We start from the raw sequence: 23499 nt of genomic DNA on the forward strand, positions 1-23499 counted from the left end.
ATCAGAATCCTCAATTAAGTTAACAGAAGAGTGTGCAAAAGCTTCCACAAAAGAAGACATTTGTGCTTGTGTAGACAGCAGACTAAAAGAAATTTGAGATTCAGAAAGAGAATGACTGAGGTGACTGTAGTCTATTACAAAGCACGAGCAAAAATGACGATTCTTCAGACTCAAAAAGTTTTATAGAAAAGAGTTCACAGTAATAAAGACCTTCAATTGAAAACACTTTATAGAAACATTTGGAAAAGTAAGAACATCCTTTTGCAAAATTTTGAAAGAAAATTTAGGGTTATCCAAAATTACTTTTTGTTTCAAAATTGAGATTTTCCATATTGAGATTATTTAATTTGGAAATTAATTTCATTTTTATTTCAATATTCAGTCAGCAAGATTTTGACATTTTGTCCCTATTCCACATGGAAAAATCATAAGAATGTGAATAGAGCAAGAAAAAAGCAATCCCGATCTTAGCTGCTGTATATGACTTCTCCTTTGCTGTGTGGTTTTGATAGGTTACTTATAGTACGGACACATGAACAAATTATCATGTGGAATTAGCTCCACGTCAGGACACTGCAGTAATGCTTGTGTGCATATTTTACCCCACAATCAGAAATAATTTGAAGCAGTTTATCTCTCAGTTTGGGTAGGATAAATTACAAACAATGAAGGTTTAGTGATTATGTATTTGATAAATATAACCATAGTCTTGTGAAACAAAAAAATAAATTTATTTCTCTCTTGTTTCAATATTTATAACGTATTTTATTTATGAAGAGTTTAGCTACTAAGAATAGATATCGATTTGTTTAGTAAAAAAGTTAATAATCAATTTTTCTGAATTCAATGATTTTCTTTTCAATATCAACAAATAAAAATAACTCGAGAAGGTGAAGCATCATTTAAATTGTGAAAGGAGACCAAACCTACACGATGAGGTAAGACCACACATCTATACTTATCTGAGTGGAGGACAGTGATCTAGGCCTATAATGGGATTACAAATCCCTAATTCTAAACATGCATAAATATTAGTGGTTTAACTTTATTAGGAATGCTTTCTTGATCAGTTCTGCCTTCACAATGATTATTTTCAGAGTGAAGTCAGCAGATGAATATATTTGGCCATCTCATCAATTGTCTGGTCCTTCCAGCAAGAATTATTTGGTTTTTTTCTTTAGCTAAATAAATATAAAACATAAACCTGTACTGCTATTAGTAGTCCCTATACCTTCTCAGAAGCTTCAGATTTTCCCCCAAGTAGGCTTACAGAGATTAATATTAAAGGCTGAATATTAAATATCGCAAGCCTGTGACACTAATCTACTTGAACAATAAAACTGAGGCATAGTAAATGAGATCTCAGAAATACTGGATATGTTTCTTCATTAAAAAAAAAACTTTTTAATTAAACCATCCAATTTAGTGTTTTTATATGGCACTTTAGTTTTGAAGGTAAAGTGAGCTAGAGACAGCTGACAAAGAAATTATAACTGCAATTCCTTGGTGAAAATGTTAATGACAGCAAAATATTGTTTAATTAGATGATTGCAGCATCTGGATTAACACTCTTTAAGAGCGATGTTCCTGTGCTTGTCTGCTCCTTCACACTTTACAGACATTTTGTCATCTCTAGGTCATTAGGAAAGAATTTTTAATGATTTTTCTAGAAGCAAGTAGTTCGAGTTACATCTAATTAGATGACAATAATAAGCCCAACACATGCAGTAGCTAAATATATACATAATTAACCAGTGAAGGCTTGTACATCACAGAGTAAAAAAGTGGAAAATGCTAAACAGGCAAAAGAAAGAGGGAGGGGGAAGAAGTTTGTCTGAATTTATTACCTGACTGAAGACATCATTTTCTTCCACAAACCTTTAAAAATAATCCCTTTCCCACTACAAGAAATGACTTACAAAATTTATGGATATAATTATCTTCCACTTCTTTTAAAAGCTGTGGCAGGTAGGATTTAAAAGAACTAAAACTCCAATAAATACAAATGCAAACACACATTTAATATACAGCAATTTAGAAAAGAAAAAAAAAAACAGCAGAAATCAGTTAAATACTGAAAAATATATTTGAAAACTAGACTTCTAACTAAAACAGTGGGCGCTGCAAGAATATTACAAAATTACTTCTTGTTCCCACTCCTCTTGATTCCTTTTGCTGCTGTGGGATTATTTTGAAGTACTTTTTTCTATAATCTTATAACTGAGAATAGTAAAAAATTACTTGTTCCCTATATCACCCAGAGAGTTCAGTTGACATACATGCTGATCACATGCAATATGGCCTTTTCCTATGCGCCTGAAGAAATAACAATTAGTATAATTATAGCTGCTTCCAAGCCTTCAAAGCTAAAGGATCACTGAGAAGGCAATAGGTAGGAGGAGGGGGAAGGTGGCCAGGAAGGCTTATGTCTACACAACCAGGACAAAAACCAGGGGCACAGAGAGTATAACACTGAGACTGATTGATAAGTAGCAGAGTGCAGTGTTTACCTTTGGGAGAAAAACCCAGAGCTGTAAACATGATAAAATATGCTTGAGTCAGAAAAGAGGGCAAGAAAGAGGTGAAGACCTTGGAAACAGAACAGGGAGGCGAGAAAACAGTTGGCTGGAGGGGCAGGGAAACAGGTTGAAACAAGACTTTAGAGAATTTTGAAAACAGAGAGCGATTTTGAATTGTAATTGCAATGAGTCCTCAGGCCAGCACAAGTGATGGTCATCATATATCTCTGGATAGGAAATGATCTAGAAAGAGAGAACTATGGTAGCTGAAGTAGACATTTATTAAGTCATGAGTACAGATCACAACAGAAACAGTTAAACTAAAAATGAAGCCTGGCAATGCTTCAGAGGTGGTAACAGGGTGATGTAAAGATTTTTTTAAAAGAGTCATAGAAAAATGGATTTTTTCCAAGGGGACACTTCAGTATTTCAAACATTGATTAAGAACTTATAGAACAGCCAGGGGCTGTGCTTATCAGGACAGACATATTGGCAAACCAGGGAAAGATTTAAGGAGTGATTCGTATATTTAATTCCGTGGTTCTGTTCTACAGAGACCAACCAGTCTGTGTAATTAACAGTGATAACAAGCAGGCAAAGGACTTCTTGTGGGAAAGGAACCAGTTGCATGTGACAAATGAAAGAAATGAGTTGGTGTCAAAAGCCTCACTTCTGAACATCTCTCTTCCAAGGCTGCTGCTTCTTCAATAATTTCAGAAAAGAATCACAAGAAAACATGAGTGATTTCTTACTGTTTTGTAAAAGGCTAGACACAAATTAAATACCACTGTGAGAAGAAAGGAAGCTACAAAGAATTGGCAAACAGTGTACAAAGTGTTAGTGGACCTCAATTTATTCCGAAGAGAAGAAAAAACAATGAAGGGAACTATGCATCACTTATTTACCATCAGATAATCCACATTTCTTAAGCGCCAAACCTCCACGTTTCTTAAGTGACTAAGCTATGGCTCAGATATGCTGAATAAACCACTAAGAGCTAAACGGCAACAGAAATTTAAAAAATTTTATGCATATATTATTCAACAGCTAAAAACAATGATACTGTTAAAACAGACAATACTGCTTCAGCCAACAGTTAAAGTCTAAAGTTATACTTTTACTACAGTAAAGTCAGGACCCTGAATTTTAGGAAAGCAAAATTCCAGCTGTTCAAGGAATTAGTCAGTGGGACTCCCTGGGAAACTGCCCTCCAGGACAAGGGAGCAGAACAGAGCTGGCAGATCTTTAAGGACGCTTTCCATACAGCGCAAAAGCTCTCAATCCCCAGGTGCAAGAAAACAGGAAAGCAGGGCAAGAGATTGAAATGGCTGAGTTCAGACCTACTGGTCAAACTAAAGGGCAAGAAAGAGATGCACAGGCAGTGGAAGCAGGGACAGGTATCCTGGGAAGAGTATAGGAACACTGCCCAGTTGTGTAGAGATGGGGTCATGAAGGCCAAGACGCAATTGGAGATGAACTTGGCAAGGGATGCAAAGAACAGTAAGAAGGGCTTCTACAGGTATGTCAGCCAGAAACGGAAGGTCAAAGAAAGTGTCCCCCCTGTGATAAGCAAGACTGGCAAACTGGTAACAACGAGCAAGGAGAAGGCTGAGGTACTCAACAACTTTTTGTCTCAGTCTTCACTGACAACCTCTCCCTACACACCTCTTGAGTCCATGGACCACAAGACAGGGACTGGTGAAGCAAAGTCCCTCCCACTGTAAGAGAAGATCAGGTTTGTGAACACAAGGAGGAACCTGAAGTCTATGGCAAGATGCATCCCAGAGTCCTGAGAGCATTGGTTGATGTATTGCCAAGCCACTCCCCATGATATTTGAAAAGTCATGGCAGTCAGGTGCAGTCCCCAGTGACTGGAAAAAAGGGAAACGTTGCACTCATTTTTAAAAAGGGTAAAGAGGAGGACCCTGAGAACTACTGACCTGTCAACCTCACCTGGGCTGTTCAGTGGATGAGGAATTGGTTGAATGCTCACACCCAGAAGGTAGTGGTCAATGGTTCAATGCTGAGATGGAGATCAGTGATGAGTGGTGTCCCTGAGGGGTCTGTATTAGGACCAGTACTGTTCAACACCTTCATCAATGACACTGACAATGGGATCAAGTGTGCTCTCAGCAAGTTTGCTGATGACACCCAGCTGAGTGGTGTGGCTGATATATGCCTGAGGGACAGGATGCCATCAGGGATGCCTCAGGGACCTGGACAAGCTTGAGAAGTGGGCCCGTGTGAATCTTATGAGGCTCAACAAGGCGAAGTACAGTGTCCTGCACCTGAGTCAGGGCAACCACCAGTATGAATTCAGGCTGTGGGATGAAGAGACTGAGAGCAGCCCTGCTGAGAAGGACTTGGGGTACCAGTGGATGAAAAGGTGGATGTGAGCCCGCAATGTGCGCTCACATCCCAGAAAGCCAACCATATCCTGGCTGCATCAAAAGAAGGGTGGCCAGCAGGTCAAGGGAGGTGATTCTGCCCTCTACTCCTCTCTCATGAGACCCTACCTGGAGTGCTGTGTCCAGTTCTGGAGTCCTCAGCACAGGAAAGACATGGACCTGCTGGAGCGGGTCCAGAGGAGGTCCACAAAAATGATCAGAGGGCTGGAGCACCTCTGCTATGAGGACAGGCTGAGAAAGTTGGGGTAATTCAGCCTGGAGAAGAGAAGGCTTGGGGGAGACCTTATTGCAGTCTTTCAGTACTTAAAGGGGGCTTACAGAAAAGATTGGGACAGACTTTTTAGCAGGGCCTGTTGCGATAGGACAAGGGGTAATGGTTTTAAACTAAAAGAGGGTATATTTAGACTAGATATAAGGAGGATATTTTTTATAACGAGGGTGGTGAGACACTGGAACAGGCTGCCCAGAGAGGTGGAAGATGCCCCATCCCTGGAAATAGGTCAGGTTGGATGGAGCTCTGAGCAAATTGACCTACTTGAAGATGTCCTTTCTCATTGCAGGGGTGTTGGACTAGATGACCTTTCAAGCTCCCTTCCAACCCAAACTGTTCTATGATTCTAAAACTAGGCCATCACTGCCTACACAAACAATTTCTGGCAAAGAAATTGTATCTTTTAAGGAACTATTTCTTATGGGATCTCATTACAAAAGGGTATAATTAAAAAGTTACTTGGAAACTGGATTTCCAAAGAAAGAAAGAAAAGAAAATACATGTCTTGTCTTTACTTGGCAAAAGAGGTCATGAATATATTCTATGCTCTGTATTTGTGTACAAAATAGAAAATCATGTATTTTCCTCTGACTGCCAACGGTCCCGTCTACAGTGTGTATAAGAATTTTCTTCTGTTTAACACAGATGTATATGGACAGTTATCAGTTCAGTGTTTTTGATACAAGGGCAACACGTAGTAGAGGTACTTTGTTTCCAGAACTGTATTTCTGGTAGAGATACTAATTTTTGTCGCGCTTCATCAGAAAATGCCTATTTGTTGTAAAGGAAATATTTTGGAGAAACACCTTTCAACAGAAGATTTACAGAAACATAGGCACAGTTGTAAAAGCAGTGGTGTCATTCAGGCTGCCTCATAGCTCCTGACCCCCCATTTCCCAGATATCAGGCCCTGGCAGGACAGTGCCATGCAATGATGAAGCCAGAAAATAGCTTGGGGATGTGAGAACTTCTAGGCTTTCTAACATACTTATATTTTGAAGCTTTCGCCACTGCCATTGGATGTGGAGCTCATGTGCACTCCATTGTGGGTGAATTTCTGACTTGCCAGCAACTTTATGATGAAATTCTTTGCAATATCCCCAAGTCCTTAATGAATTTTTGGAAGTCAGCTTCCTAGCTGAGGTGCAGACTTTATTAGAACTACAAAAAAAGTGGACTTTCAAAAAAAACAAAAATGCTTTGGATTTTTGCTTCTGTCAAAAACTTGGAAAATTTTACAGCTTGTTCCAAAGTGGAAATAAAAGTTTATTTTCATGTGTAGAATTGGCTGTTGTGTTTCAGCCAGTTTTAATTCTCTTACATTGTTTTCAGAAAGGGTTTTGGGTGTGTGTGTGTCATTGGCAGGGAGTTCAGCTATCAGGAGTAAATTTTATTCTAATTTTCAAACAAAAAATTATGAGATTCTATGAGAGAACATCAGTGAAGGCAGATGTTATAATAACATTAGGAACTGAAATGTATTTTTCTGTGTTCATAGAGACTATGAATCTTCAAAATCTTAAAAAAAAAAGTGAAGCAGAAATCAAAAGCCCATAGTACAGCAAGGCAAACATGTTTTCTTACAAGATCTTTGCATTGAAGGCCATTGTGACATGCAATAGTCATAGCTGATGTCAGTAGGACCTTTTATTTCACTAATCCTGCTGGAACACTATCAGATGTGACAGCACTCTTGCTGATAGCACCACAATTATACATCTTAAAAAGAAAGCACCCAAGAATCTCAGCTGCTTTTAGATGTCCCTACGAAATCTTTTATGAGATACTACAGTGACGCTTTCTTCCCAACCTAACATGATGACTGCTACCCTTCTTGCAAAATGAAAACACAACAGAAAATATATAAATAGGTAAGGACCCATTAGCAAAAGCCAAGCAATGCAGATGGGTTTGAAATAAAAATCAGAGTAAGATATATTCTCTATGACAAGGAGATCTTCAAATGTTACTCAACACCTTCCTCACACCTCAGCAGAAGAGTCTGCATGTGTATTAATATTTATTTAACCAATACAATCACTTCCAAAACTTTAAAAAATCATATTGGCTCTCCTTCAGAAAACACATGTTTATTGATCCATGTGACCTCAAAGCATCATTAAAAAGAATGGCTTTACAAAATAAGTCAGTCAATACAAAATGGAGACAAAGAGTTAAACTGAATTTCTTGTCGAGACTCAAATTTACCTCCCTCTCTTGTAGGGAATATGGTCTTTACCTAAATTTGAATTTGAATTTGATCATGCACTGCTGAAACACTTCATAAAATGGTAGGTAATGCTGTGAAAATGAGCGAGAGCTTATACAATTAACACCAATGAGATTACACGAACAAATGAGATTTACCAGTAAGAGACTGACACCAAAAAATCTGCCAGAAATTAAATACTTTGAGTCAGAGAGAGACACTACTAAGGTACTGACCAAGCTGCTCTGAGCTTTTCCAAATACAATACAAGCTCATTGACAAAAATTAAAATAACATAGAGCCAGCAATCCTCCAATCCTTGGGCATAGCAGGTGGTACGTGGAATGCAAATGGCAGGCCACCATGTTGTCAGGCAGGTGAATGACACTAGATGACATTAAAAGAAACTTGCCTCATGCAGCCACCCAGTTGTTTGGCTATAAAGGCTGCTTAGCAGCACTAGTATCAAACAACATGCCAAAAAGCATTTTTCTTGACACCTCTGAAATACTCTGAAGGAATTCCTTCAGGCTGAAGCTTGTTTACTGATGGATACTTTAGTGTAAGTGTCACTGCAATTCCTAATTGACTTCAGACATAAAGATGTTTTCCAGGTTTGGATGCTTTGGTGATGTACCTAAAAATAAATGACCTTGGAATTTTAAAGTGATTAAAAATTAAAAGTAATTTATCAAAAATTGGCTCTGCTCTTGTCTACTCTCATTTAAAGAGTTTAGACACACTGCTTACAGAAGAAATGAATACATAAAAAGGAAATTACAAGTGAAGGACAGTTCTGTCAATAATGTATTGGACAAGGACTGAGAGGTCCCAGGCTAACTTCCCAGCTCTCCATTAAACCCTCCAAGTTTGGGTGAGGCAGTCAGGCAACCTGTAAAGCTCTGTCTGCATTTCCTCATCACCGGAAGGGCAGCGGATGTGCAAGAGACGCAGAGCGGCTGGAGGCAGGCCAGTGTCCAGAAGCAGGAGAGCGGCATTCTTGTGGCACTGCGCCAGAGGTAATAATCGCTCAGCAGGGCTCCTTCCTTCGGCAGAAATCTGCAGGATTGTGGCTATAATGCTCGGGAACCAAGCTGGTGCGCCTGCATGGGACTGCACCATATGGACTTTCCAGCCCAGGTCTCCATTAGCTTCAGGGACTCTGCTTTGTGCTCCACTGCACAAGGTAAACATGCCCTCAGATTTCCAACTGTTCAGTGGTAGCACTTCTGTATCACACTGGGATAATTTGATGACACATTTATTAATGTCTGTAAGACTGCCGGAAGATGACTACCATACAGCACAGAGGTAAAAGCCTAAAGGTTCAAAGTCGGTTTGACAGCTCCTGAATTCTGCCGCTGCCCTACTGGGAAGAACACAGTGACTGCCCTCAGACTGGCCAGCGTAACAGGCACTTACAGGTGGTGCCTTTGGGTTTTGCACATACATTTGTCTCATGTCTGGCCTGAGAATAACATCAAGCATAAAAGTTAGGACCAACTAAAGGTAAGAGTTGAAACACCAGAGTACAAAGTCTTGCCTGGTGGAATTTAATTTGAGTTTCAAATTAAAGCTCACTGGAGTGAAATGTCTGAGCAAGTCTCTCCACAGGCAGGTTCATAAGCAGCATGTGTGCTATAGGCAGGAATCATCATAATGGATAACCTTCAGGAAATCTTTGTATATGGTGTAGAAAACTGCTGGGGTTTATATTTAAAATTACCACAGGAGTTAATACTAAAAGGGGAAGGTTAAAGGAAAAATGCTATTGTGCATGTTTAATTAATGACAATTGCCAGAAAAGCTCGTCTTTTGCCAATAACGAATGGATGTCTATGGCAGTTATTTCTCATTTTAAATACCTAATCTGATATTATATTTCAGCTCAAAGAACTAAACGAGAAAAGACGCTGTAATCTAATCATACCACAATCCAGGTGACATCTGTACTAGGCAGAATACTGTTGTTATTCTGCTGTCTAGTTGCTGTTGCTGAGAATGATGAAGTAGCGAAATTACATTTTCCCATTATTATTTCCAGACACTCTCTGGCAATGGTTTGTTGACTCTAATAAAGCTTCAGACAAAGCTGTCAGCAGAGGAAATGGCAGAAAGGGAGTAAGGAACAGCCTCCACAACAATACATGAATCTAAAGTCTCAGTGATAGGTTGTGCATTTTCTGATAAAATTTAATGTGTGTGTTTCAGAATCTATCATAAAGCTGTACCTGAATTCTAGAGGATAAATGTATTGTATCAAGTCACGGTGCTTAAGACTTTGACAAACATAAACATATTATGAAGGATTGAAGAGTTAGAAGCCTTACCTGCTATAGTGTTGAGGAACATCAAGTATTCAAAGTTAGATATCTCCCGTCTCTGCCAGCGCTGAGTCATGTTGGATGATTTATAAAGCTGTCGGGGAGTGGCCAGAGAAATTCTCCTAGGAAACACATTTAAAGAATGATTTTTTTAAGAGCCTCATTAAATGTTAAGATGTAGGGCAATGTTATTAGTGTGATTAATTTCAGATTCTCAGAGGCTTTTTTATTTCGTTTAATGAAGTCAAGAAGATACTATTACCCTTATTTGAGAAATGACTAAAATTAAGATCCACATTTTATTTTACCAGTACTACAGCATTGTAATAATTCAAAATAATATATTTTGTGTTTTATTTCATTCTGAATCTGGTTAAAAGACTGGAAGTAAAACGAACTGCAGACCTCCTGGTGCCTGGTCTGTCCAGCAGGAATAAAAGAGGAATACCATTTCCCTGTTTCAAAAGGATACATTGAGATAAGTTCATTAAGGTGACTGAGTGATAGATTAAAGTGCCATATATTTCCAGCTCATGGGTTGTACATATTTATTCCATGATTTGTACACCTCCCCCATGGTCAGCAACCCATGATCCTTTCCTATATCCCAGTAAGCTTCAAGATTTCTATTTATAGACTGGTTTCTGAAAGAAACAAGGTTTATTCAGTTATCTGCTCACATGTCCATCTGCCTGTCTCTCCATAATAACTTTTGAATTGTATTTCATTGAAATTTGGAAGAGGAGTAGAAGCTTCTAAGATACTCAATTTCCACACATTTTCTAAAACTTGTGCCAACGAAGAGAAAAGCAGAAAATTTCAGTTCTTCTATATTCAGTTTGACATCACAATAACCAAATACCATGCACCAAGTTCTAAATTGCCCATAGTATATACTGTCCCTGGCTGGTAAAATATAGGGGACTAGATTCAGTCTAGACTAATGCATTAAAGAAAAAAAGATCTGTAACAAGCAGAAATAGCCCCACTCTCACAGCTCATTTCTAGAGAAAATAGTCTTTGCTGAAAAAAAGACAAGGAAAATCTTTGGAAGGAGAAAAAGCTCATCTCCTCAGATACTTTTATTTACAGAAACTTAAATCTTATAAATGGATCAAAATAGAGAAAATGTTTATACCTGTCAAAAAACAGAGGATCCCTAATGTGTAGCCTATTCATGAATATAAAGAATATATCTAGTATTTATACAGCTTGTCAAGAGTAAATAGGGACACTCAATGCTTCACCTTTCACCTGTACATTAAACACACTAAGTGTACTATTTCCAGATGCTGCATGCTGAGTATTTTATTAAAAGAGAATCATATTCAAGGTGTCAAATTGGGCAGCGATTATAAAAATGTGAAACATCTACTTCTAAAGATATATGTACATACTCCTACACATACACTAAACCCTGTTTCCAGAGAAAGGATGAGTATTGGTATGCAACTGGAGTGTATAGTTACCATAATTATACATCTGAACTGCCAATGTGTAGGTTTTCAATGTCTGCCATACTTAGGCGTACAAACTGAGCATACAAAAATGACCATGCAAGTGTAGGTACACTTGTTTTTTACCCAAAATAGCAGTACATAAGGTCTTGCCAGCTTGGCTAGCCTTATTTTACAGTAGACTCCAGGATGTACATTACTAGTACACAAGGGACATTACAAAAATGTTGTAAGTTGTTTCTGTTATGCTTCTTCTGAACAATTTATCTAAAGAATTATCTGAATGCAATCATACTTTATATTGCATTTTATAGGATAACAATTACTTTTACAGCGGAACTCTCAAAGACGTATTGTTCCCAATAAACTATGACTAATGCGACATACAAATTAATAAATACAGAAAATAAAAATACTAAAGAGATCATTAAATTTACAATGCATTTCTGTCACAGACTTTCTGTTCCTCCCATGACAAAACAACATTTATGCATCAGTACAGCTTAGTAGCTGCTTTTAGACTTTACCCACAATCTCCCAGGGAGTCTCAAAAATCTATAAACTGTCAAGTGCTGGACTTTGCATTTGAACGCCTGATTTGAGCAAACTCTACAGAAAATCAAAATATACCCAAAAAGCTCCTTATTTACTCTATATCTAAGGTGTTTGAAAGATTCATAGTTATTTCAGCAGAGACTGGAAAAAATTATGCACAATAAATTGGTTCCACACTTGCTTGTTTCAGTTAACACAGGAAGACCCACTGTTTTGTGTTTTGCTAAATCCATCCAACTTTGATCAAACCATTTCTCTCCTTCGATATGCCATCACCAATATGAAGAAGCACAAATGAATGTACTTTCTTTGCTTCTAAAGAGCTGTGAAATACCTACTTAAAATGGAAACTGCAGAAGACCCTCTGATGATCCAATTTTTCAAGTTTTATATTTTTTAAATATGTTTAGAAAACACATCATGGCATTTTGTTGAAAGAAGGGATTTTATATATCCCATATGTGGAGCATGATCCAACCCCTTTCGCAATCACTTTTAGTTTAGTTAGCTACAATACAGTTTCATACAAAGAATCTTTAAGTATCTTGTCAAAAATGTAGCACCTGTGTGATGTTTTGTGTTGTGCTGCTCTGGTTCAGAAAAAAAGAAAAAGGCTTGGGAAAGTCACTGGCTTTTGACAAGAGACTCATCAATATTCACCTTTAATGAAAGCTCTAAAAGGGGTTTTATGCTTTGATGACGTCAAATCTTAGTTTTTATATCCCTCTTCCTTCCCAAAATCCAACCTCTGCAACCAGCTATACTGAGATCTGAAAATCCATCACCAAGCTACTGACGTGGAATAAGTGGCAGAGATGAGCCGATGTTGAATACAGTTACCATACCAGCCAAAATACGTTTTCTTTCAGCAAAAACTTCATCATTTGTCTTAGCTTTAATAACTGGAGTCACTGTTTTATTTAATGCATTAATAGCCCACAGAATTTCAGTGGATAGTGCTAGGTACATGTTTAGCGGTGAAGTATGGTACTGTATCTTTTACCAATTCTTTGATCTCTGTACGCTTACAAAACTGTCAGGCAGCTCACAGTTGGTTTCTAAGCTGTGATGTTACCCTCAATAAAAATGCATTAGTAAATTACACCTGAGGTGTTAGAACCCTAAAAAGTGGTCTGCTAATAGTCTTGTAAAAATGTGGCTATTACTTTACCTATGTAGAATCACATGGAGCTGTAGAAATAAGTCAAATAAAAGGCACAGTACTGTATTCCCAGTTGTAACATGTCGCAAGGTCATAAAGAAACTACAGTCAATGCAACATGTTTCAGGAGCAGTGAAAATGCATTTACCAAAGACAGATAAATTTGATTACCAAATCAGACCAAATTCTTCCACGAATTTTAAGGATGTAATTACTTCTTTGTAACATTAAGCACAGGCTTGGAAGCTTTGTTGAAGCAAAGCATTAGACAGGCTGTTGGGAAAGGCAGCAAAGAGGCAAACTGGAGACTTGCTCAGAACAGCAGGTCTGTAACAGTCTTAACAGATACCAGTTTATCTGCTTCTAATCCTTTGTGCCATTAGAAGATCATAAATATTGTTTTTTCCTTCTATTTCTTTCCATCTTTGTAAATCACAGGATTTCTCCATGAAAACAGAAATGCACTTAAAGTCAATGTACTGCATTAAAAGTAATTTACTCCTTCAGAATGTATCCATCATGAACACAACTCTCCATGATAAAGTAATTAACTTTAGATGACATGTTTATCAGAGTAGTAGCAGAGAGGAAATATTACCTACAAAAATAAAACTAAAGAGCTTAAGCAAAACAATCAGAAAGATCTGCTTTTGTTAAAATATTTTTAAGTACAGCTTAATCTGGAAAATCGGTTATAAAAACAGGGTAACATTTTACTCAGCACAGCAGCTCCTTTCAGTTACTCAGCATAATTTCTCCTTATGTTAGTTATACAAATAAGCATAATTTTAAAAATTAGCATTCCAGAGCAACATATTCATACAAAGGGAAACTACATTCTAACATCAACAAAGTATTAACTAAAGAACAGTTACAGAGACAGATTCTCCCTCAGTTACTCCCTTGCAATCCTACTGAAGACAATAAGGGCATGTAGACAGAAAAAAAGGAAAAATCATGATTACAGGGTCTTTATTATGCATAAATCATACCGTGATTACGCAAAAACAAGAAAGAAAAACAACTTCACTACAATATGCCAGATTTATTCTGAAGGCTAGCAAGCCCATTTTTGATTCAAATTGAACTTTAATCAAAAAGGTATGGAAATAACTGCATATAATAGTGAAGCTGAAACTTTTCTAAGTAATTATATATCAACAAACTTTTTCAGACAATTATTCACTGAATAATGCACAAAGGATATGAATTTCAAAAGTAAAAAATGTCACTGTAGGTATGAAATTCTGATTGAGAAATTTGCATTTTGTTTGTTCTAGAACATGTGGCCATTTTTATTTCAGAAAAGAATACTATTACTTTCTATTTAGAGACAGCAATTCCTTTAATTTGAGTATCTGGAAGAACAACGCAAATATTAACAAGATGCACCTTCCAAAGAAATGCCCCAACTTCCCCTTGATCTCAGTGAAAACTTGAGAAATCTGGCAGTTTGCCTTAGAATTTCAGCACATTCAGGAGATCAAGCCTTAGGCATCATGAGACTCTTGAGCTCATGACAGGGAATGATGTTCAGCTGGGAACGAAATAGTTCTCCAATCCTACAAATGCTTTGACACTTCTGAGTATTTCCACATTCTGCACTGGGATAAAACAAGGATGATATGAAGTTTTAGTTTGTAGGAAATGACTTAAAGAAAGAGAAAGACACATCCCAGACATTACACTGATGATCAAGTCATTGGCTTTTGGCCAAGTCAAGCCAAATGGAGATCTGAACCCAAAGCACCACATTTTGTTAATTTCCTGCTGTTTCCTCACTCCCTTATATTTATTTATTATTCTTTTATTTTGACCAGAAATTAATCCTGAATCTAAACATTTTTCACCAAACTTCTGCTGACACACCCTCAAAAACAATTTTAGGTCTGATCAGATATTTCTAAACATAAAACAAAGTGGAGGCAGGAAATTTCCTCCCCCCAACTCAGTGAAGTAGACATGAAGATTATCTTACCCATCACTGAAATCTGAATACTTTTACAGTATAGGATCTGACAATTGCCAGCCTTATTTCTGATTATAGGCTGATTTGACATTGATGCTGATGAGATAACAAAAACTGTACTTGTCCATAGTATGGGAAAATCTCTAAAACTGAACCTAAGTTGGTCTTTTCCAAAATATATATCCCTCTTAATTTTGGAAACAGAAGAATATTGCATTATACTTATGAATGGAAGAAATTTGGAAATCGCAAAATAGCCACTATATTGATAAACAATGAACCCACACACATTCATATAAAAGGCAAGTGAGAAGATATATATATATATAAAAAAAAAATTTCATTCAGCAAACACAAAACCTAGTCAAGTTTAGTTCCACGTCCTGCATAACAATCACAACAAGGATGAACACTTGTCTATACATTTATAAAACCTGACTGAAAACCAGACTTTGAAGACATAAAGTAAAAGTTTTTTTTCTGGTCCTTCACTGGAAGGTACTTATTTCCTGTATGATTAAAAAAAACTCCCTGATTTATAAAAAATTTACTTCTATTTCATAATAACAGGCCATATAGTACATAAAACTAACCTTAAGAAAGAGAAAAATCTAAACTTCCATGACAGGAATAAGGTTTTAGTACTGACATGTTCAAAAATATCATTCGTGTAATATAACAGGTACAAAATATAGAAACTATTTTAATTAAATTACCTGGCTTGTGGCAAACCATAGCTGGTTCCTACTCCAACACGTGGTAAGCTGTACACAACTTTTTTCACTGTTGCTTGGTCAGGAAAATTAAACATAACAGAAGCTAAATGAAGAAGGGAAAATATGGACTAGTAAACCATCCACAGAAATATGTTTCTCCACCCGCATATATTTTTAAAATGCTCTTTAGTTTTTATTTGGGAACAGAAGTCAGTTCCACGTTTATCCTCCTGGGGATCCAAGTTAGAACAGAAACTCCTGGCATACTTCATACCTACGTAACGTTAGCTGGTCAATGTTTTGGCACTAACTCTTCCATTTTGCAGAAGAGCTGAGTGAGGTATACTTCAGAGGAACTGCAGCTTACCATTAACCCATATAACCTCTTATCAGGCTGGGAAGCTGTTCAGTAGTTGGCATGTCATTTGGTCTTCTAACTGGTGCGTTAAAACACACAGGACCAGAAATTGTTTCATTCCCTCTCCAGTTGAAACAAAAATTTACATCAAAGCTCCTCAGAGCAGAAGACTACTGATACAGTTTACCAACCACTCAACTCTGATTCAGAGTAGCACACAGAAAACTGAGTGGATCCATTTATTGACCTAGTCCTTTTTACTTTAACTTAGTTCATAATTAGAAAAGGAAATATCTTTTTAGGTATTTCACTAAAATATCTACAGAAAATGGAAGAGAGGGGTGACATCATAGAAAAAGCAAATTTCCAATAAAATAGTTGAAGAATTTACCAATTGCAATAATCTGTTTTTATAAATAAATCTCACTGCTGCACAGAAAGCAGTGAGATTGATTTATGCGATTGATTTTAATACAAAATGCAATGAATACATGCAAGAGTAAGCATTATTGAACACAGACATAAGCACTTTGTCAAAGGAAGCACAGAGTTTAAATTCTAAGATTAACAGATAACACACAAAATAACTGCTAGCATATTTTTATGCAACAAAATAAACAAAGACATACTTCTGTTTGCCATAAACACTTCCAAAGCTGTGTTCTGGAGAAGATACCGTCTTGAAAAAACAGCCCGAATCTCACTGAACATCCATTTTCCATGAAGGCCTTCTGTATAGGCAAGGACCTTTAAAGAAAGTCAAAGTGACAGTTATTAGCAGGAGTTTTTCATTAAAATATTACATCAGAACATAGTAAATTTTACCCATCTATGAAGTTCAGTTAAGTTAATCGTCTCTCTTTGACACTTAAAATCCATCAGTGAAAACATGAATTTAAATGTTTTTTAAAAATGCAATAGTATAAATGCAAGTATAGCTGTTAGAAGAATATAAGTATGTACCAAAACCTGATACCCCTAAGATCTATTTCTCCTGAGTCACATCAACATATTTTCCTCACAAGCCCCCAAACTCTACAAGCAACCACAGGGTAATGGACACAGTTGCAATTATGCTTAGCTGTATTTTCTTCCAAGGGTGCGCATGACACCGTTGTCAGTTATGTAGCAGACAACAGATTCTCAGGCTCTTTTGCAAAATACAACTAAAATAATATAACTTGCTATTCACATTTCAGGGTCATAAAACAGAACTCCCTCCATTCTATTAAGTAATACAGAAATTAGCTAAAATGGTATATTGACACAATAATTTTTCTAAAGTTAAGTACACCTAATACACCAAACCATGAACAGAACTTAACAATTTGTATTTTTGCATCTTAAAATTAATGTGAAGATATTTTAAAATAAAATTATTAAAAGTTAGCATTGCTTTTCCAATTTGTCAGTTTCTTAGTTGAAGGTATTGGTCTAAGAATAGATATTAATACCCAAATGATCTTTTTCACTCTTCTTTCACTGTTCAGGAAAACAGACAAAAAAAAGGACAAAATTTAATAGGGTATCAGCTTTATTAACATATCTTGTTTGTGAATTATCATTCCAGCAGTAACAAGCATTGTAAAATAACCCTTTTCCAATCCTTTTAATCAACTGGAAGGCTGCCTTCAGTCTTCCACCTCTTCTCAGGTGGGCTCTGCCCATAGCTGAGACTCTGACACTTCATTCTACAAGGAGTTTGGGATGAGGACCATCCCCTCACTACACCCAACTGCATTTCCCACGTTCTGCAGGCTGTGCCTTCCCCTAGGCTGCAGTTACCAAGAGAGTTGCAGTCCTAGAGAAACAAACACAATGAACAACTTCACTAAAGGGAAATACAAAAAGAAGGTTTCAGACTGGAAAGATTTAATTTCTCTGTTCTTCATTAGGTACATAGAAACTGCTGGTACACCAGCTTGCAGTGCTTTATACTCGCTCAGTTGAGGCCTTTGCTTTCTGTAATCATGACCTCCCCCAACTTCTGAATAGGGAAATGTTAGGGAGACCATATGTTGCTGCTGTCAACGATCCTTCATGCTTGAGGTAATGGAAATTGTATTCCTTCAGTTTTTTCACTGATGTAGCTTCAAGTTAGTAACATGTCTTCATATGAGAAAAAGCTAATTTAAGTTTGTACACTTTGTGTTAAAAGAGCTCCATGGATTTCTGTTAATTTGTTCTTCATAACTTTTTTCTTATAACCATGATGAGTCTATTTCAGATATGACGGTTGATGAGCATTGAAATGTTAGCTCTGTCCTTGGTGGAAAATGGAGAGAAATACATTGAGCCCCCTGTATTGTCTTCATGGTCCTGTCAGAGACAAGACTTAGACCAACACTGTGGCTGATGGCACTGTTTCATTCAGCTCAGCTCTCCACACTAACTAAACACAGCCTTGGAGAATGGGTTTGATTTCTCTGGAGGGCCCCCAGACACACGCAAGAGACTATATGCTTTCTCCATTCAGTCACAGGCCAGCTGTGGAATTGCTACGTCATATGCTAAATTCTTGCAATGGTTAAAAATCTGCACCTTATTTTCAATTTGAACTCTGTTGACTTCAGCTTCTAGCCACTAGATCTCGTGACACCTTTGTCTCTGAGATTAGAGAGTCTTCTAGTATCAGATAACTTTTCCTTGTGTTGGTAATTACAGACTGTGATCCAGTTACTGCTCAGCTTTCTCTTTGATAAGCTAAATAAACCAAATTTTCCTTCAGTCTTTCATTGAGATCAGATGCTAGGATACAGCTGGTATCATGTATGTGAAATTCAGATGGCTAAGAACAATGACCAAGAAGATTTCAGTACCCTCCTTCTTTGACTGTATTCTGCTGCTATCTGATACATATTTTTTTGCAAATACACAGGTTCTTAAGCTACAGAGAGGAAACAGGGAGGCAAACACTCAAGTTTAAAACATGAGAACAGTCTCCCAGAGAGAGGAGTTTAAAATGTATATAGCTGTAACCAGATCTACAGCAGCCAGCAGATTTGCCAAAGAATTAGTTCCTTGACAAAACACTTCCTTCAGGAATTCACTTTTTGTTTCAAAAATGTTTTCACTTGTCCTATTTTCTCCTAAAGAAAAATGTTTAATACTGACTGTATCCTACGTATTAACATTTTACTTGATTAATAGTAATACATTAACAATGTCTTGGAATGTACCACAGCTTAGTTGTTAGAGACAACAATGAAAGCACATTCTATACTGACCATACACTGGTTGCCTTTTTCTTCCTCCTCTTTTTACTCAAGTATAAAGCAATCGTAACTTCACAGAGGGACATTCACCCCACTATGAAATGAATGACTTATAGATAGACTTAGATAGCGGTCCAGTAAAGCAGCAGAAACGATAGGAAATCAGAGGAAAGGAAGGAGTCTATAATTCAATTATTGTCCTCAATTACACTCTACTTAACTGTCTATTAGTCCTACAAATATCAGATTATCATGTTGATATCAAATCATCTCAATTATTTCAGTATCTCTGTTGTACTGTTTTCCTGTCCAGGATATACTACCCATTTTTGTCATCCTCCATAGCATTCATCTAACACTATTTTCAAGTGATGCATTAAACCTTCCCTATTAGGTATCTGAAGTTTACAGTAGAAAGTACTGATATTGTTGCATGATTCTTTCTTGCTGTTGTTCTAAGAGCCAAAATAAAGTAAATTTTTTGCATTTGAATCCTTTTACAGCATTCAAAGTTTACACTTTTTTTCTTCTTTCAGGAAGATTCTTAGCATTTTGCTTTCCCATATCACATGAATGAGGACCTGGCTATTTTATGTTTTTACAGACTGTATATATTGTATATTTCATTATAAAGACGTGGAAATAACCACTTTGTTTACTGAATTTTGGTACCGAAGATACTTTTTCATTTTATAAAGACAGTTTTATCCAGTCCTTAAGTGTAGCTCCTACTATCTTTGTCCTGGACACTGCTATTTTAGTTAGAACATTAAAGAAAAGATCTCTGGCATGTCCTTAGTTTAGACATCAAAATCCCATCTATCTATTAGATTGCTCTGTTACCTGGCAACACGCGCTATTGTCTTTGCTGTGTGGTACTTATTTCATTTTGTTTTTTCCTCTAGAGATGCAAGAAACTTCTATGAATTTCTCCTTTTTCCTCCTTCTAAGTTTACCCCTCTTACTTCTCTAACTTTAATCTTTTACATTGCAAAAAATATTCACTCTGCATTTGAACAGATTTCTCTTGATAGAGTAAGGTCTAGCAGCATGCTACTGCATCCTTGCAGCCCAACCCAAAGCAACCCTTCATCTTTTAATTTGATTCAAAGGTTTGGAGACATATGCTTAAAAGCACTGTATTGTATACCCACAATCTACCCCTCCAGCAATCCATTAACTTTAGAAATTGTTTTAAGCCTCTCTATTTTCCAGTGCTTTAAGTTTTCTGAATTATGCATCCAGTGCTTCAATTTTAACCAAATTCAGCATGTCTTCCTCAATATTGGCAATTATAGCTACATTTTTGTTTTATTTATGCACTGACTACATACTGTACCTTGTTTTTCTTTTTTTTTTTTCCAATACAAAATAGGCACTTGTCATGCCCATATATAGTGGTCCTTTAGTCTGAATAGGACTTTTGTTTGTATTACATTCTTTATTCATTATCATCAACTTTTGGAAGACAGATTACCTGCAAGAGTCAACTATGAGTCTACCTCATGTGTCCCAACCTTGAACAAAAGACAGGAAGAAGAAATCTTGATTCATTTCAGTCTTCACTGCAGTCTTCACATCGATGTTACCAAAATGAACAAAGGTAAAATAGCCTTGGTGTTCCAGGTTTCCAGGTCAGGAGCTCGCATATAGTTTCTCATGACAGACTTTTCTGTGACTGCAGTTGCCAAGGAGAGAAGACAACCTCTCTGAAGCTGCCTCGTCCACCCTTGTCAAATGAATATTTAATATTCCCTAAGGTTGAGAAAGTGTTTTTTACAATGAAATTCTGTTGTAAACTTTAAAAAAAAAAAAGATATATTTCTGTTAGCCTCACACTACTCTCCTGAAAAGTAACCAAACACAGTTGTGATGGTATGAACTATCCAAAAGGTTCTGCTTGGATCTTTTCCATCACTATTGTCTCGTGAAACTGTACCTCCTGCTTTCTGTATAAAGTTAGCTAAGACGCCTATAATCTAAAAGCTAAAATCTAAATTTGTTGTCACCTTACCTCTTTTGTATATGAATAGGCAGAAAGAGAAAAAAAAAAAAAGGAAGGGAAGAAAAAAAATTTAATTGTGGGAAAAGCTACTACCTTTCATAGTTATATTTGATATAGCAAGCGGTGATATGCTTCAGTCACAAAGCAGCATTTGATTTCATATTAACCACTTCATAACAGCCTGGTAACCATGTAATTCATGGAACTTATCTGGTACACTCCCTACACCAGTGTCTTACAGGATGCTTCCAGTACTGCAACCTCAGCACTTAAAGAGAAGATGCCTGCCAATAAAACATGGAGTACTTCACAGAAACAAATCACAGTGAATAGAGCTGTCTGAAGTCAGCTACAAAAGTGTGCTTATGCACCTGACCCAGTTACACAATAGATATTCATAAAATAGTTCAGCATCATTGTACACTTTCAGAGGTTACAAACACATGAAAACAATAACTGAAAATCATTCTTTCCTGTCAGGGATTTGGATTTCCCTTTTGCAAGTGTTCGCTAGCATCGCCATTTGCTTCAAGGAAAATGTTAAATTCTGAATGCAGATCTTCATAGGTTAAAAAAAAATTGCTCCTATGCACATACAGCAAACTTTCTTCTCCAGAACCATCTAACAACATGGAGCTCGCTACAAGTACATGGCAGACTGCATGATTGCTTCATGTATTCTAAATACAGATTGAAATGACAGACACTAATGGCATGGAACCAGACACTCAGAGTTTATGAAATACCATATTGAGTAAGCAGCATATAATTTCAAAATGTTTTATGAAGCACTGAATACAATCAACTTTCAGATATAGCAGAAAAAATATGTGTACACTGTAAAAAGGGGTATATTATATCAAAATATGTAAATGTATAAAGAAAACATTTATTAAGAAATTTTAAAATCAGGTAAGTTTAAATAACAAAATACCTTGTACTTTGCTTTTCTGAAATGGAAAACTAAGAATATTAATAGACAGGAGGGGCAATTCAAATTAATTTAATATCCTAGTGTTTCACTGACTTCTTGCTATTTTCTTTTTTTGTATACACTTAACCCACTTTAAGAACATCCTCTCTGCCTCAGTTTCCACAGTGACATAAGAGTAAACACTTCTAAAGTCTCACAAAAATACTGTGTTATCATCTTTTCTCTGTATACTTTGGTCTAGCAAAATGTTCTCAGTTTCTCTTTAGATTAAGGTCTCCTTTCTCCTTCCTTATAACATGCTTCTGTGTAAAATGTTTCCTTATTTGTAAGCCTTAAAAGCTTTCCTCCAAGTAGCTCTTGTGATACGATGCTCTGCAGGATGAGCTGAGTATTATGTGACATTATAATTTCTCCATTCAAATCAGTTTTAAAAATATTTTTTAGAACTTTTTTTTTTAAATAAATCTTGGCACTCCTGTTTCATTTTTCCCCTCCTCTTCAGGGATCCAAAAAATGCAGATATTATTTTTGTGGTCTTGGGCTTTACTTCCTTGCCAAATTTTCTCAGCTTATACTTCTACTTCCAATGTTTTTTTAAGCTTTCAAGAGGCCCCTTTTCTTGAAACATGAGGTTCTGTTCACCCCAACCTTTTCTAAATCTGATTTCTCTGGTCAGCATAAGGCTTCAGTATCCATTAAAACAATGCCCACTCAGCTGACAGTAACTGACGCTCTCATTCCCACATTCATTTTCAGTCATCTGAAAAATTATTTGAAGTTGGCCCATTTTCAGGCCATTTTCCTCTTTCCATTGGTAAAATGGTTTTGCATGTTATGATTTTTTGTTTGAGGAAAGTAATGGAAAGGATATGGGGATTTCTTGAGAAGCAGTGGCAGTAGGGTTATTAGAGTTAAAAACAAAACAAAACAAACCTGCCCCTAGATATGGAAGCACTGCTGCTAAATGTTAACAACTGGATCAAAATAATCCAAAGAGAATATTTTAGGTATTCTAAATGCATTATCTAAGTCCTCTGCTTTTGTGAAACACGGACGCATAATTTTAAAGATAATTGCTACTGACATGGGAAAATATTACCTTTGTGAAAACAGAATTCTGAATAATATTTCATCATTCATTTTATGGGTGTTACACATCTGCATGCTTTTGCGTGGACTCCTTTCTGTGCAATGTGCAAACGGATCATCAATTTAGGCAACTCTTGGAATGCTGGCCATAGACTGAAGTTCTTGGTAAGAGTAGCATCAGGAAGAGGTAGCAGATTTAGACATTACCACCTTAGAAAAGGTAGGCAGAGGCCTTTTTTAGGCTCTACTCCCAAACTAAATTCCAACAAGTACTGTTCTAAGCAGAAGTTTCAGGTGATTTAAGGATT

The 23499-nt window shown here is 36.7% G+C and overlaps 1 protein-coding gene across 6 annotated transcripts in view; it reads right to left on the bottom strand.

The window, feature by feature from the left end:
* Positions 1 to 23499, bottom strand: part of NBEA (neurobeachin) — a 512389-nt gene that overhangs the window by 90753 nt on the left and 398137 nt on the right. For 5 of the 6 annotated variants that reach the window (XM_074151162.1, XM_074151191.1, XM_074151181.1 and 2 more), the window contains 3 exons: positions 16578 to 16695; positions 15591 to 15693; positions 9738 to 9853 (listed from right to left, as the gene is read on the bottom strand). In XM_074151162.1, the coding sequence (XP_074007263.1) occupies positions 9738 to 9853; positions 15591 to 15693; positions 16578 to 16695 (337 nt within the window). Of the gene's footprint in view, positions 1 to 9737; positions 9854 to 15590; positions 15694 to 16577; positions 16696 to 23323; positions 23345 to 23499 lie in introns of those variants that run through there. The other variant, XM_074151199.1, reaches the window with a different exon arrangement.

Source organism: Numenius arquata, chromosome 1 (assembly GCF_964106895.1).
Source record: "Numenius arquata chromosome 1, bNumArq3.hap1.1, whole genome shotgun sequence".
Lineage (NCBI taxonomy): Eukaryota > Metazoa > Chordata > Aves > Charadriiformes > Scolopacidae > Numenius > Numenius arquata.